The following is a 14395-nucleotide window of genomic DNA, read 5'->3' on the forward strand; positions in this document are numbered from 1 at the left end:
ATATGTTCATCAAGGTCAAGTGCTAAAAAAAATTCATGTAAAATTTTTTCAATTAAATTTTTGAAATTTTTTATCATGAACTAACTTTGATTGAAAGTCAAATGTAAAGTCCAGTTGCAATTCAAAACGCCATCGAAAATTTTAATAGGGACAGCACGTTGATTTATTAATCAGCCGTAAAATATTCGTGCGAAGTCCGACTGATATACTACCTAGTATACTATACATATTTTGATGACCTACGTAGAGGCCCCTTAACTTTAGAGTTTGAGATAATTAGCTAAAGCCGTATCGATTGATTGCGAAAGTACAATAAACTGGCTTGTTATTATCAATATGTACGAATCTTATGCATATTCCATAGTTACAATTCTTTTCATTTTTTGTGTTGAAACAAACACGCATCATGGCCGCTGCCGGCGGAGACTCTCCAAGCGAGTCGCTAGGAGCCACCGCGCATGCCGCAGCGCGAACAGTCGCGCGTGTCTTGTGTGTCACGGGTTTTTATTTTGTTTGCTTTATATTTTGATTCGCAGTACAACAAATGCAGACTTAACCAAGCTTGAGCCGCTGGAGCGTATTCAGTGCATCGTAGAGTTAAGGGCATGACATTGACTGTTTTAATCTGACGAAGAGATCTTCTTTCGGTTTCGTTTTGGATAGATTATATCACACCATGAGCAAAAGATTGTATCAGAGCGGTTCATTGAAAAGAAAACTCGCCAAAGAGATAGAAGAGCAGATTCGGAAACACCTGAAATTAACAGTTTTTTTTTCACATTCGTCTAATTCGCAAGAAAATTAGACGCCGTGCGGTAGCTTTCAAAACAATGACGGTCCCAGAAAAAAAGTTAGTGATAACACCGAAAAACGAAAAGAAATTTCAGAAGCAATGCCCCAGCTGATCACTGATGATTTTTTAAACAGTAGCGGAAAAGGTATTTATCTGCAAATTTTTTATATAGAATATCATTACTACAATACATAGATTTGAATTTTTATGCCAAAGCCAAGATCAGTATTTGAGTTATTATATTAATTAAGTATATATTTTATCTTCAATAGAATCCGATAGAGGAAAAAGAAGTGGTAGTTGTGTAAGTGATGCGATTGGTACGTGCATGTCTTCGTCTAATTCTCTTGCTGATATTTCCAATTGCACAGTACCTCACACGGTATCTAATAGTGCAATAATTACAGGTATTTATCATTTAAGCTTTAAAAATACTGTATTGAAACTCTAAATTGTAATCAGAAATACAGAATTTCAACAGCCTTTTTTTTATTTTCATTAGATTTTAAGCTTTTATGAATAAAATATTAAAAATAATAATTTATTAGCTTTTATTCTCTGCTTTTGCAAGAAAAGGTAGATTCGTACCATCAAGATGGATCAATATTTGTTGATGATTCTGATGATACTCAAGTTATAAAATCATTTCCAACAATACAGACTATCAATGTTGATATACCGACTACTTTCTATGAAGTATTGATGTATACTGCGTCGAATATTTTACTACTATCAATTTTTTTAGATATTCCACACCAAGATTCAGCTCTCTGGCCAGCAAGTTTAAATGGAAATAAAGTTGAGCGCGAAAAGTATTTAAATAAAGGAGCAAAATATTTTCAAAATAAAAACGCAAATTTTGAAAATTCAAAGAGGGCATATCCAGATCAAAATAGAAAGTTTTCTTCAAAATACTTTCAACGTGAATTGCCGAATCGTGAAAAATGTGATAGAATATGGCTTATGTACTCTCCTTCACTTGGTGCGGTTTTTTGTTTTCAGTGTAAGATTTTTTCAAATAATCAAGAAAATTCTTTTATAAAAACTGTGTTCTCAAACGAATCTATCTGTTCACATGAAAATAGCAAAGAACATATGCACTGTAAGATGTTGTATGTTGACTATAAGTTAGTGAAATCTCGTATTGACAAAAAAATGGTTGAAGGGATAGAAAGTGAAACAAAATACTGGATTGAAATCATGAAGCGTTTCGTTACTGTGCTACGTTTTTTGGCAGGGCGGGGATTGCCGTTTCGTGGTAAGATTAAAAAGCTTGGTTCCATAAATAACGGCAACTATTTAGATATCTTAGAATTGATATCCGAATATCATCCAATTCTTAAACAGCATATTTGTTTATACGCTGTAAAAGTTCGAGGTACCGTGTCTTACCTATCAAAGACGATTTGTTAAGAATTTATGAAGTTAATGGCTAAATAAGTTCTCCAACACATAAAGGAAGAGATGAAACAAGCAAAATATTTGGGTATAGATGTTGATTCCATATCTGACATTTCTCATGTTGATCAATTGTCCGTTGTTTTTCGTTACTATTTAAATAGACGCGTGTATGAGCGTTTTTTTTGCTTTCTGCAAATACAAAGTCGTAAAGGAGTAAGTTTAAAAGATGACGTCTTAGAATTATTGAAGAAACATAGTATTAACATAGCAGATTGTCGCGCTCAAACGTATGACAAATCCAGAAACATGTCTGGCCAGCATAAAGGACTGCAGGCGAGTTTGAAAGAACTTAATAATTTAACTATTTATGTCCCATGTTGTGGACATTCTTTAAATTTAGTAGGGGGGGGCAGTGTTCAGGAATGTCAGTGTGCTGTGTTATTTTTTTGCCATTTGCAAGGTTTATAAAATTTTTTTTACTGTCTCGACAGGCAGATGGGCAATCTTGGATTCAAAAGTTACAGATTTATCAGACACCAGATGGACTTCAAACGCATGACAAAGCTTGAGAATGCTTTTATGGCAATTTTTTGGAATAAAGTACTAAATAGATTTCATGTCACTAGCCTGTACCCACAGAAGGTCAGTGTTGATCTCATTACTGCCAACTCAATGCTATTATCATTGGTTGGTTTCGTTTCAGATTTGCGTAATGAATTTGAATCACTCGAAACTGCAGCAAAAGCTCTTAGCGAATCTATTAACCAGAATTATTCAGATTCAAATAAAAGACGCATAACGCAGAGACTGACAAATAGAGAAACTCAAAAGGAAGCTTTATATGGATCTGAAAAGTTTAAAATTCAATCATTCTACGTAATGATAGATAAACTAGCAATGGAATTAAAACATCGTAGCGTCGCTTATAGTTATATCACTAATTCATTTGGATTCTTAACTAGATTATTAACTATTGATGGAGAAGAATTGGGGCGAAGGTTGAGAAACTAGTTGAAGTTTATTCAAGTGATTCGAGTGAAGATTTATTAATTGAACTCAAACGATTCATACCACAGGTAAAAACACAAAATAAAGAACTTCCAGGTTATTTCTCTAATCGATCGGACAAAAAGGCCAAAGAAAACGACTAAACAATTTGTTCTATAGTAGTATTGAAATGGATAGTCGACAACGATATGCCACCTGTTTTCCCAAATGTGTATATTGCTTACAGACTTCTTGTTACTATCCCTATAGCAAATTGTGAAAGCCAGCGATCGTTTTCAGTATTTAAAAGAATAAAAGATTTGCATAGATCTACTATGGGCGACGAAAAAATATCTGCATTGTCCTTCTTACAATCGAAAACGAGTTACTTTGATTGATTAACTTCGATGAAAAAAAATATTTCATTAATATACGATTCTTTGTATTCTTAACGTATAAATAAATTTTTATTTGTTATTGAATTGAATTTAATTAACCAAAAATCTCCTCTACAATGAGAACTCGAACTTTTTCCTAAAATCCGTCGCCTTAAAGGGGCCCCAATGTTATTTTAGGTCCGGGCCCCGAAAGGTCTTAATCCACTACTGATTCCAGTTAAATCTTAATAATAAAAAATACAAATATATAAGAAAAAATATCACGAAACATTGCTTGAGCTGTGGTTCACAACATAGCTTGCAACAGACGTGGCAAAAAGCCCTATAAATGAAAATATGGCACCAATTATTGGTGAAAATAACGATATTAAAGAATCTAAAGAATTGTCAAAATGAGTTGAAACCCATATAAAAATAGCCGTCGTGGCGGTAAGCAAATGCCGTAAGCTTTTGTCTGCAGATTTATTTGCTTTATGTATGTCGGTTTTTAGATCTCATTAATTCCAGTTTTACTACGAAAGGCCTTCTTAAATGGTTGCTACATCAAGAAGAGTAAAATATTCTCCCGACAAGGTGGCTTCATAGAACGTGCGTGGCTTTGTTAGTTTTTTTTGTTCGGCTGTGCATTGTTGTACTTAGTGTAGATAAATAAGGTAGAAACGGTGGAGGTCTTCTATCACGTGACAATGTTAAGGTACATGGGTAATCATGCAATCACTTATAATAGAAGGCTTCATTGCCAGTTGATAATAATAATAAAATATACATTTGTTCAGCACAGCACCATACATAGAACTGAGTTGTTAAGGTAGAAGTCGTGTGCATGAGCTCTTCCATACATAGGTATAAGAGGTCATGCGCTCTTCGCATAACGATGCGTACAATTTTAAATGTAATACTTTCAACAGACTCAATGTACGATTTATCGAACTATCTTTCATAATAGAAATGAAACATAATATCGATTTTACCACACCAACTACAAGGCATACGTGATAGTTTCTTCAAATTGGTAGTAGTAATCAACGATTTCATTGACGTAACGTGAATAACTGACACTACTAACTAAGCGACACACAAATATCACCAATTTATATTATTTTAAACACAAAAACACCTACATATTTGCCCTGTCACCTCAGATTTTTTTAAAAGAAGGAAAAAGCATTTTTTTTCAAAATTTGAAGAAAAAATCAATAATCATATTACAAAAACATATATTTGAACATTTACAAAGAAAACATTGAGTCTAAACAATGCTACAGGACTATTTAGAGTGACATCTTTTACGTTTCGCGACAAAATTACGTCTGGGTGTAGTTTTTTTGTGAGTAACTTCAGTAATATTACGTGTCAGTGACCAGCAGTAATCAGCCATAATATTCACATTTCATCGACCTTGGTACCTTGTCTCCATAGTTTTTATGTCCTGATGAAACCTTTCTCCCTTCTCTTCACTGTAATCACCAAGATTATCAGGAAAAAGTCCACATGTGAATCTAGAAAGTGGAGTTTTATGCTCATAGTACACCCCAATTTTTGATACTTATCCAATAAGTTTGCAACCTTATTTTTATAGTCAGGATGTTTATTATTTCCTAAAAAATTGTTGACAACATCTTTGAACTTCAGCCAAGCATTCACTGATTCAGTGTTATTCATTGTGGCATCAAATTTTTCATCAGCCATCAAAGATCTGATTTGCGGTCCATCGAACACTCCTTTAATTATTGCTTCAGATAGTCTTGGAAATTTTTTTCACAGGTATTCAAAACTAGCATTGTTTTTATCCAATGCTTTGACGAACTGTTTCATCATACCGAGTTTGATATGAAGCGGAGGTAGTAAAATTTTTTCAGGACTAATTAAATTTGTTCGTATAACGTTTTTTGTTCCTACTTTGAGATTTTTACGAGGATTCGTCGTAATTGTTCAACACAAATAGTACAAACTAGTTGCGGAGTCCTCGGTTTTAGTTGTATTTTGAAGCCAAAATAAGCATTATACGAATATTCAACAAATTCAGTGATTTTCTGTTTTTGCTTTAAAGTCATAAAGTTTCCACAAATATAACAAAATGTATCCGTATTATTATTATATTATACATAAAATTTATTGAACACTAAAAGTAAAACGTAAGAAATTTTTTTAAATAAACTCACAGTAAAAAGTTTATAAATAAAGTAACTGTAGAGGTTTATTTGCATGTAACTTGTTTCGAATGGGTGTGTCGTTGTTGCAACTAATATATTTTCATGAGAGGTCGCACGATTCGAGCGCCAAATTCTAAAATTTAATTTATTTTAATCAAAAACTTTAAAATAGCCAATATCTTAACTTTTTTAAAAACCTGATGTGATACGATAAAATGAGGTATAATTTCGTGATTAGCACTACCAAATTAGTGAAAAAAAATAATCAGAACTTGAACAAGGAAAATGATGTCGGCCGGTGAATCGATCCCATTTAGGTCTACGATTATAACGCTCTGGACTAAGTAGAACGAGAAAGATTGTGGTCGTGAATGCTTAGTGGAATGTACCATAAAAGTTGAATTTGACGTGATCTTTTTCTGTGTTAATTTTAGCGATTTTTGGATTGAACGTATATTTATTTTTAAAATCAGTTCTTTTAAGAATTGATTTGACTTTTTATTTAATTTTACGAATATAATCCTTAATCAAGTTTGGACATTTTATAATATCTAAAATACCGTGAGACCGGAAGTTTACAATGCCATTTTACTAGAAAGTAAACATGTGAAAAAATAATACAATATCGTCCCATATTTTTAACCCTTTAACGATTTTAAATTTTCTGTATGATCAGATACAAAGCGGTCACTGCTGCTTCCAGTACCCTTTACCCTTTAAAATTAAGGCCCGAAATAATTGGTAAAAAAACAGCAAATCATATAACAAGTAAGAATTAGTTTTCCTATTGGTTGAATGCAACCATGTGATACCAAATGTGAGTGTATACTGATTAACCTCAAATATTTCTTAAATAACTCTTATTTTCTATTCAAATCCAACTCTACATGAGTTTCTGACGTCAAAAGATCTCTGTGTTTTGCTGTGTAGTAAATTGAAGTATGTAAATGTGAAAAAAAGCATTCACCAGGTTTGGCGAGAAAGAATGTTCAAGACAGCATCCAAAAACGACAATCGCCGAAGATAAACGTATTGTATAGTATGTAGTAGTAAACGTGATCGACGACTCCGAGCCAAGGATAGCAGCTTAGATCTATGAATCTAGGGTTTACCTTTGAGTACTTCTACAATAAAAAGGAGATTGAGAGAAACTGGCCTTTTTGAAATGTGGCAGTAAAGAAAGGCTTCAAAATAAAGTTAAGATTTTACAGTCGGTTAAAGAACACTAAAATTGAACGCATGGAGAGTGGGAGGGAGTTTTATGGAGTGATCATGCAAAATTGAGGCTTTTGTCGAATTTCAAAATTGTGCAACCGAAATAATAAAAGCAAAAAGGGGTTACATAGATAACTCAAAAATTAAAATTTGACAATTAGACTAGTTTTATTATTACTAAGTTTTTTTAGATACATTCTTTAAAATATAAGTATCAAAATCGATCGTATTGTTTTTCTTTGTTTCGTATAACAAACTATAAAGTGGACAAAAACTTTTGACAGAAAGACACTTTTTATCTCATAACTTTTACAGAAAATGTAATTATCAAGGTTCATTGCCTGAAGATAATTTGCTTACAAGGTTAAGTTGTTTTCCCCTGCACCAAAATTCTAAGAAATGGATAGATTTTGATTTTATAACCTGTTATCTTCAAATTGTTTTTTCCCCTTTTATTTACATAGGCGAAACATTTCCAGAAATTTTGCGAATGAGAACATGAAAAAATATGTGAATATTCCTAACAACTCAACTCTCAAGAAATTGCTATTTTACATTTGCTTAATGGTTTATCTCGATCTCTGGGAAAACTACAAGTACTATGGAAAAAAGTTAAGTGAAAAAGTTGTTGATAATAAAAAGATTCAAAATTTTTGTATCCAGACTTTTTTCAGATAACCTCACAACTTGTGTGAAAACTAAAGTTTTTTTACAAAAAACTTTTTTCCTCGTGGAAACTTTGTATCTCCCAAATATCAGCTCTTTTTCAATAGTCGGTGGACTTTTTTTATTGAAATTTCTACTTTCAGATGGTGTGAGAAAATATTTGCATTATAATTATATTAAATGTTGCAAAATTTAAAAAGAACTTATTTTCAATAAAAAAATGTTTGGCTTTTTATTAAAATTTTATACTTTACTTACCTATGTAACATGGAAGCTCATATTTTTCAAATATTTCAAGTGTAAAATTTCAATAAGCATCTAAAGATTGTATTTTAAAAGAACATGTACTATAGTAATGTATATTTTCACTTATTTCACTATTACCAAAGTAGAGATTTCTAAGAACAAAAATTTCAGTTGAAAATTAGGGTCATTTTTTGATATTAAATCTAAATAATAAATATTTCAAATCAAATAAATAACAGTATATTTAAAAACAGTTTTTCAAAATTTTCACATAAATTTTTACCAGAAATTGATTTAAACCGTTTTTTACCCTTTAAAACTCACTTACTTGCACTTTTGGACTTAATATCATCCATTAATTATTTTTAATTTCATCTTCATTATATTCTTTTTACTTCACATTTCATCATTTTGAGAGGTTTTGGTCTGGTCTACTAGTATTGATAACCAAGAAAAATTCTGCTAAATCAACAATTTGATAAAATTATAATATATTTTATATGGATTTGTATAAAAACTTAGTGCTTCTATATTGCTGTATGTGTCAAGAAGTCAATGTGTCAATGTTTGATAACAAAAAAATATATTTTCCTTTGTTCAATGTCATCAAAACATTTGAATTTTTAATATTATATTTAATATGAGGGGGCAACAATTTTCACATCAAATCAGTTTAAAAAAAGGTTTGATGAAAAATAAAAAAAGACGTTGATGTTTTGTAGTACTTATATTACATAAAAAATCAAAACATTAGTCTGAGAAGCATGCTGATTGCTGTAACAAAAACGAAAGAAATTAGTATAATGATTATGCACTATTGAAATCAGGTTATTCATAAAATTAAAATAATTATCTAGCTAGAATTTACTTATGCAATTCTTTTGAAGTAATGTAAAATTGGAAAAGCAACTTATAGATACCCATGCATACATGGAAATTTGTACAATTTATGAAGAATAAATCGAAATTTATGTGCAGTGAAAGATAAAACAGTAGTAAATAATAGCAAATTTCAATCCTAAGCAGAAAACTGCAATTGCACTATGAAACTGCTAAGTTATTTAGTTATAATACTACTACATAAAAACTGTTTGCTAAGAATAGCTTCTGAATTTTCTATGAACAGTAAATTTTAAATATGAGATTCAGTCTTACCTTTTCCTAATTATCTTAATCTTCTAGCTTCACGTTCAGATTCCAACAATGTAAGAATGTCTCCTTCCCTTACAGGTCCTTTCACGTTCCTGATAATTTGTCGGTTTTGTTCACCAAGGAATTCTACTTTCACTTGCGTACATTGTCCCTGGGATCCAGTTCTACCCAGAACTTTAATAACACGAGCAAGAACTACAGGTTTATCCATTTTTTAAATAATAACACGTGCAACCAGTCGGGCTACGTTAAGAAGGAAAGAAATCAAATCAATCCTACCACATTATTAAAGCATGTCTACCAATTCTAAAATGTGAATGTACTAACTAATCATTGCTGTCAACATTTGATTCTATCAATGTATTTAGGTTTGTTGCAACAGACTGTCTGTAATAACTTATTTGTTATGCGTGATATGAAATTTACGTTCCAACAGTTTCAAGTTCAAGTAATCATCCCAAAGTTTTATACTCCAGTAAAAAATTGAATTTGTTCAGTAGTAGTTCGAGAGGAACAAACATGCTTTGAATAAATTTTGGAACCATAGACGTAGTATTACTATGTCTATATTATGGAGTATATAGTACACTCCATAGTCTATATACTTGCTTTCCAATTTGAGCACCTAATCGAGCATATAGGTGCGCAAAACTTCACACGCATGTTCCAAATTCTGGTTTTTGAGGTCTGTGCATCAAACACAGTTACGTTTTCCTTATGCCCCTCAAATACAGGATAAATGATTGGGCTTCATGAGCTTCAAAATTATGCTCTAAACACGAACTTTAGAATTGAGGCTATTTAGGGATTTATTTGCCCTAAGGTGTATGTTCTGTGTAATTAACTATATTCGAAAGTAACATGAATGAGAACTAAATCGATGAATAATTAGTAGTCGATTATAGTAAACGAAGAATATACTTGTCAAATCCATATGCTCAATACTGTGTTATTTTACATGTCGTGGTTCAGTTAATTGCGGTTCTTTCTTAGTTTTTTATATAATGGTATTATTAGAAAATGATGCGGTAAGTTCAGAAAATTTTCAATATTTCCTTTTTATATCAATTTATTTCAGTTTTTGTTGGAGTTAACTAAATTATTTCAAAAATGCAGACTGGATGGCTCAGTGACCATAACATTCAAAAGATGTAAGTATAATATTGTCACTTTTAATTGGAAAACCTCATAACTCCAGAATTTGTTTTTTTTTACAGAGAAGTATTAAATTAATATAAATAGTTTGTAGAATTTTATTTTCTGAGGAATATTTTTATAGTACTCTAGTAAAAACACAATTTAAGGTTATTATTGGTATTTAATTTACCGGAGATATGAGGTATTAACTGTTCAAAAAGTAAAGTAACTGGAATTAAAATTTTAATTAAATTAACAGAGATAAATACGACCTCACTTAAAATTTGATTTTGTAAAGTATACAAAGTAAACATTACAGAACATTTAAAAATTTATAATTAGAAGAAAATTTATCGATAAGGTATATTAGTCTATTACAAATGATTATCAGAGTCTAATGGTGGTTGTAAAACTTGCAGATATCCAAAATTTGGTCTTTTTAATTTTTAGCCTGATGTGAAGGAAAATCATTGAAAGGTACTGTTGTGATTTTATTCTTTTCTTTGAGGTAATTGAATCCATTGATCAATAAATATTATATATTTTACCATTTGGATTCAATGGTGATCTGTATCTACTGACTGTAAAAATACTGATCCTCTTTGTTAGCTTCAACTTTATTGCCTATGTGAGGTTATCCAAGGATTTCTACCACAAATATTTTTCTATAAAGTAAACCTGAACTTTTACGAATAAATATCAATAGAGGAGACATATAATGACATAATAGGCTGCATAATTTTACTACCAAAACATGTGTTTTTGTACATATTTCACGATTCTGAACCAAAGGCCAAAAAAATGAAAAATTATTCAACTATTACAAAGTTCACCTGATTAGAAGACTATTAACTACAAATTGTTATTTGTGGCTTGTACATCAGAAACTAACCGAAACTTAATTTGGGGCATTTTGCATTTGCATCCAAGTTTGAGAACTTACTGAACTTCTTTTGGCAGTATATTGCAATTTTCCTTGTTTTTTCCTTTCCACATTGGGCCTTCCTTTCTCTCTATTTTTTTTTACTTGTTGTTGTCGCCATCATTGATTTTAACTTCATGCCTTTTGCATACTAATCTTACAGTTTTATGGTTGTTGGATTCACCGGAGATATAAGGTTTACATCAAACATTCCAGTCATCTAGGATAATTTTGGAGATACAAGTGTTTCTGAGTAGATTACTTGAGACATTGGGCTCCTAATAGGGCAGTTATCTTAATATTTGTAAAACGTGGTGGGTTTTATAATTTGGATGATAATTTTCATTTTTGTAAATAAAAAATGAAAACTATTGAATAACTAGTAGTGTTTAAAGTGTTATAAACAAAAGTTTGCCAATTAAAGATTTATCAGATTTACAGTAATTTGTGATAATTGACTTAATAAATATCAATAGTAATTTCTTCCCTAATATACATAATTTGAACTATTGTTACAGATGATGGTAGAAATCGACCTATTCCAAGAGCTGGAAGACCACCTCTACCAGAACCACAAGAAAATATGTGCTTAGTTAGAGCCAAATCAAGATCTAAAAAAATAGCAACAGTAATCCACCAAAAAGACGTGAATAAATTCCAAGTTGCATACAGCAATTTACTGAAGGGTAATTTGGATGGATTGAAAAAATTGAAAAAAACAAAAACCAAAACAAAAGCGGAGTAACAAGTTTTTATTATCTATTACAAAATACAAAAATTTAATGCAATGATGCATTTCTTTTTTTTATTTAATTCATATATATTTGAAATTCTTTCTAATAAAATAGAAATTTAACAGATTTTTCTGTATTGAGAGATATATAATTAATATTCTATTATTAATACCAGTACATCTTATTATTACTATCACATACTTAACTGCAATATTCCTTCCTGTCTTTTATAGGAAATTACAAATATTTCAATTAATAAATTTCTTCAACATTCATCAAAATTGGTTGGTTAAAGTACATCTCCCAGTTCCTACTGACAACTAAAAGGTGCTACTGAAATCGATCTCGGATGACGATAATGACTATTTTTATGTTAAAGTAGCTTAAAAGATGCTATTTTCATTGTAATAGCGATTACTTTGAACTAGGAATCATTTTCCACACTTTAGCATATTTTTCTTTAATAATACCTTACCAACAATTATGTTCAATTCAAGAGAGCCTAATAAAACTAATAGTATATTGAAATACTAGTAACAGGAAGGAACGAATGGATTAGCTTTGTGTAACGAGTATTTTACACTATTTTATCTATTTTGGCTTGTATTCACATTATTTATTCGTAGAAAAATTGATAAAAGTATACATTAGGGAATTTACTCTGTAACATAGGTGGCCGGATGGTACCAATGATTCTTGTTTGACAGTTGACATTGGAAATATATGAATTCAAAAGTTTCTTGGAATCAGAAAAAAACTCATCCTGTGAGCGGAATGCTGTATGAAGAACATTAGTTTACTAGATATTTCCAAGAATTTTCTTCAATGTAGATTTATATGTTTAGTCCATATTTCATAACTACATTTATATTGTATAGAAAGTCATTATAATTTATTGTAAGTAATATATTAAAATTTAACATAACCTCACACAACCAAATAATGCATACACGAAACTTCATACGGCAACAACGTTATTCTAATACTGAAATAGAGAAAAAGTATTCTAACATCAACTAAGTTGTGCAAGCAGTCCAGTGGTTTGGTTGGAAATTGTTGAGTATTTTGTTTCCGAGTGTTTAAACATATAGATTTGTTTGTTAAGTCTCACTTTACCTTAGTCGATATTAATAAATTGTTTTCAATGACTTTTACAGGGAAAAAATGAAATTGCTATATTAAATGTAGTTGCCTATATAAAGTTATAGGAATTCGAAGTTTATCGATACTACGTAAGCACAAGATTTTAATACTACTGAAATAGTATCATTAACACTGACTACTGTTTTGCTAAGGTAAAAACTAACTGGTGGAGCTAGTTTTTACCTTTTTATAATTTTTATGTTAAAAATATTCATGTTAAAAAAGTATTTCCTAGATGCCACTACTGCCACCCCTGAATATTGGAACGGGCTTTTCCTTTATATATAAACTTTTTTAATTTCTTATTTCTTAGACCTTTTGATATACTAATGCTTCTAAATGTTCTTGATTTTAGGTTTCTTCTGTTTTAAAATTAGTTTTTTTTAATAAATTTTAAGATTGATAAAAAATTGATTTTTTGAAACAAAAGAGACCTAAAATCAAGAACATTTAGAACCATAAACATATCAAAAGGTCTAAGAAATTAAACAAATTTACATATATATATATATATATATATATATATATATATATACATATATATATATATATATATATATATATATATATATATATATATATATATATATATATATATATAATGCTTTTGGTTATAGGTCTAATAATTTTTAAAAGATAGATAAATAAAATTTGACGACTTTTCGACTTTTCTTTAAAACAGAAACGAAACACCAAAACATAAAACATTTTTCCTTACCATATGTACAAGGCCTTCCCCAACAATTATCAAATTATTTCAATAAATATGATATTAGAATAAGTCATAAAGGACATAATACAAAAAAAATTAAAACACCAAAAAACAAAAGAAGTAATATTATATATCAAATGCCTTGTAGGGCTGATATCTCAGTAGAAAATAGACCAAGAGGTCATCAATACGATAAAAAAAATAGAACTGCATTAACGAACCATGAAATATAAAAAAAACATAAATTCAATTATAATATTTGAAAACTTCTTGGAACGGTATCTAATAAACAAAAAGAGAATTTTTAGAAATGGTTCAAATTCATAAAAACGAAAAAGCTATAAATAATAAAAATCTAAATAATTTAAGTAAAATTTGTTTTCTATTTTGTAAATTCTCATAAAACTACAAATAATTTGAATTGTTATGTACTGATACATATATTTGAGATGTAAGGACAGAAAAAATCAATTTTTCTAATTAGAACAAATTTCTCTTTTGTTTTTATTCTTATTTTGATGTTCATGATGTAATGTAATAACTTAAATAAAAGTTGAATCAATTTTGATCTTTCATCCAAAAATTATAAAAAAAAATAATTTTGAAACAGAAGAGACCTAAAATCAAGAACATTTAGAAGCATAAACATATCTCAACGTTTCGGCTCCCACAAACTATTGCACTGTCATTCCTATTGTTATTGTTAATTTAAAAAAACTTAATGCGATTATAAACG

The 14395-nt window shown here is 30.0% G+C and overlaps 2 protein-coding genes across 2 annotated transcripts; one reads left to right on the top strand and one right to left on the bottom strand.

Annotated features, from left to right (window-relative positions):
* Positions 1–8571: 8571 nt before the first annotated feature.
* Positions 8572–9304, bottom strand: LOC130445297 (40S ribosomal protein S28). The gene is made up of 2 exons (XM_056780862.1): positions 9015–9304; positions 8572–8633 (listed from the first exon to the last, which is right to left on the bottom strand). The coding sequence occupies exon 1, from the start codon at positions 9220–9222 to the stop codon at positions 9025–9027; it is 198 nt and encodes a 65-aa protein (XP_056636840.1). The 5' UTR covers positions 9223–9304; the 3' UTR covers positions 8572–8633; positions 9015–9024.
* Positions 9305–9713: 409 nt separating this feature from the next.
* Positions 9714–12729, top strand: LOC130445083 (signal recognition particle 14 kDa protein). The gene is made up of 3 exons (XM_056780582.1): positions 9714–10039; positions 10090–10162; positions 11589–12729. The coding sequence occupies exons 1-3, from the start codon at positions 10016–10018 to the stop codon at positions 11813–11815; spliced, it is 324 nt and encodes a 107-aa protein (XP_056636560.1). The 5' UTR covers positions 9714–10015; the 3' UTR covers positions 11816–12729.
* Positions 12730–14395: the final 1666 nt, after the last annotated feature.

Source organism: Diorhabda sublineata, chromosome 6 (assembly GCF_026230105.1).
Source record: "Diorhabda sublineata isolate icDioSubl1.1 chromosome 6, icDioSubl1.1, whole genome shotgun sequence".
Taxonomy (NCBI): Eukaryota; Metazoa; Arthropoda; class Insecta; order Coleoptera; family Chrysomelidae; genus Diorhabda; species Diorhabda sublineata.

What these genes read in the sequence shown, in the direction of transcription:
- LOC130445297 (XM_056780862.1), bottom strand. Translation starts at nt 9,222, where the DNA reads ATGGATAAACCTGTAGTTCTTGCTCGTGTTATTAAAGTTCTGGGTAGA.
- LOC130445083 (XM_056780582.1), top strand. Translation starts at nt 10,016, where the DNA reads ATGGTATTATTAGAAAATGATGCG. An exon ending in TATTATTAGAAAATGATGCG is followed by an intron (nt 10,040 to 10,089) that starts GTAAGTTCAGAA and finishes AATTTATTTCAG; the next exon opens with TTTTTGTTGGAGTTAACTAA. An exon ending in GACCATAACATTCAAAAGAT is followed by an intron (nt 10,163 to 11,588) that starts GTAAGTATAATA and finishes CTATTGTTACAG; the next exon opens with ATGATGGTAGAAATCGACCT.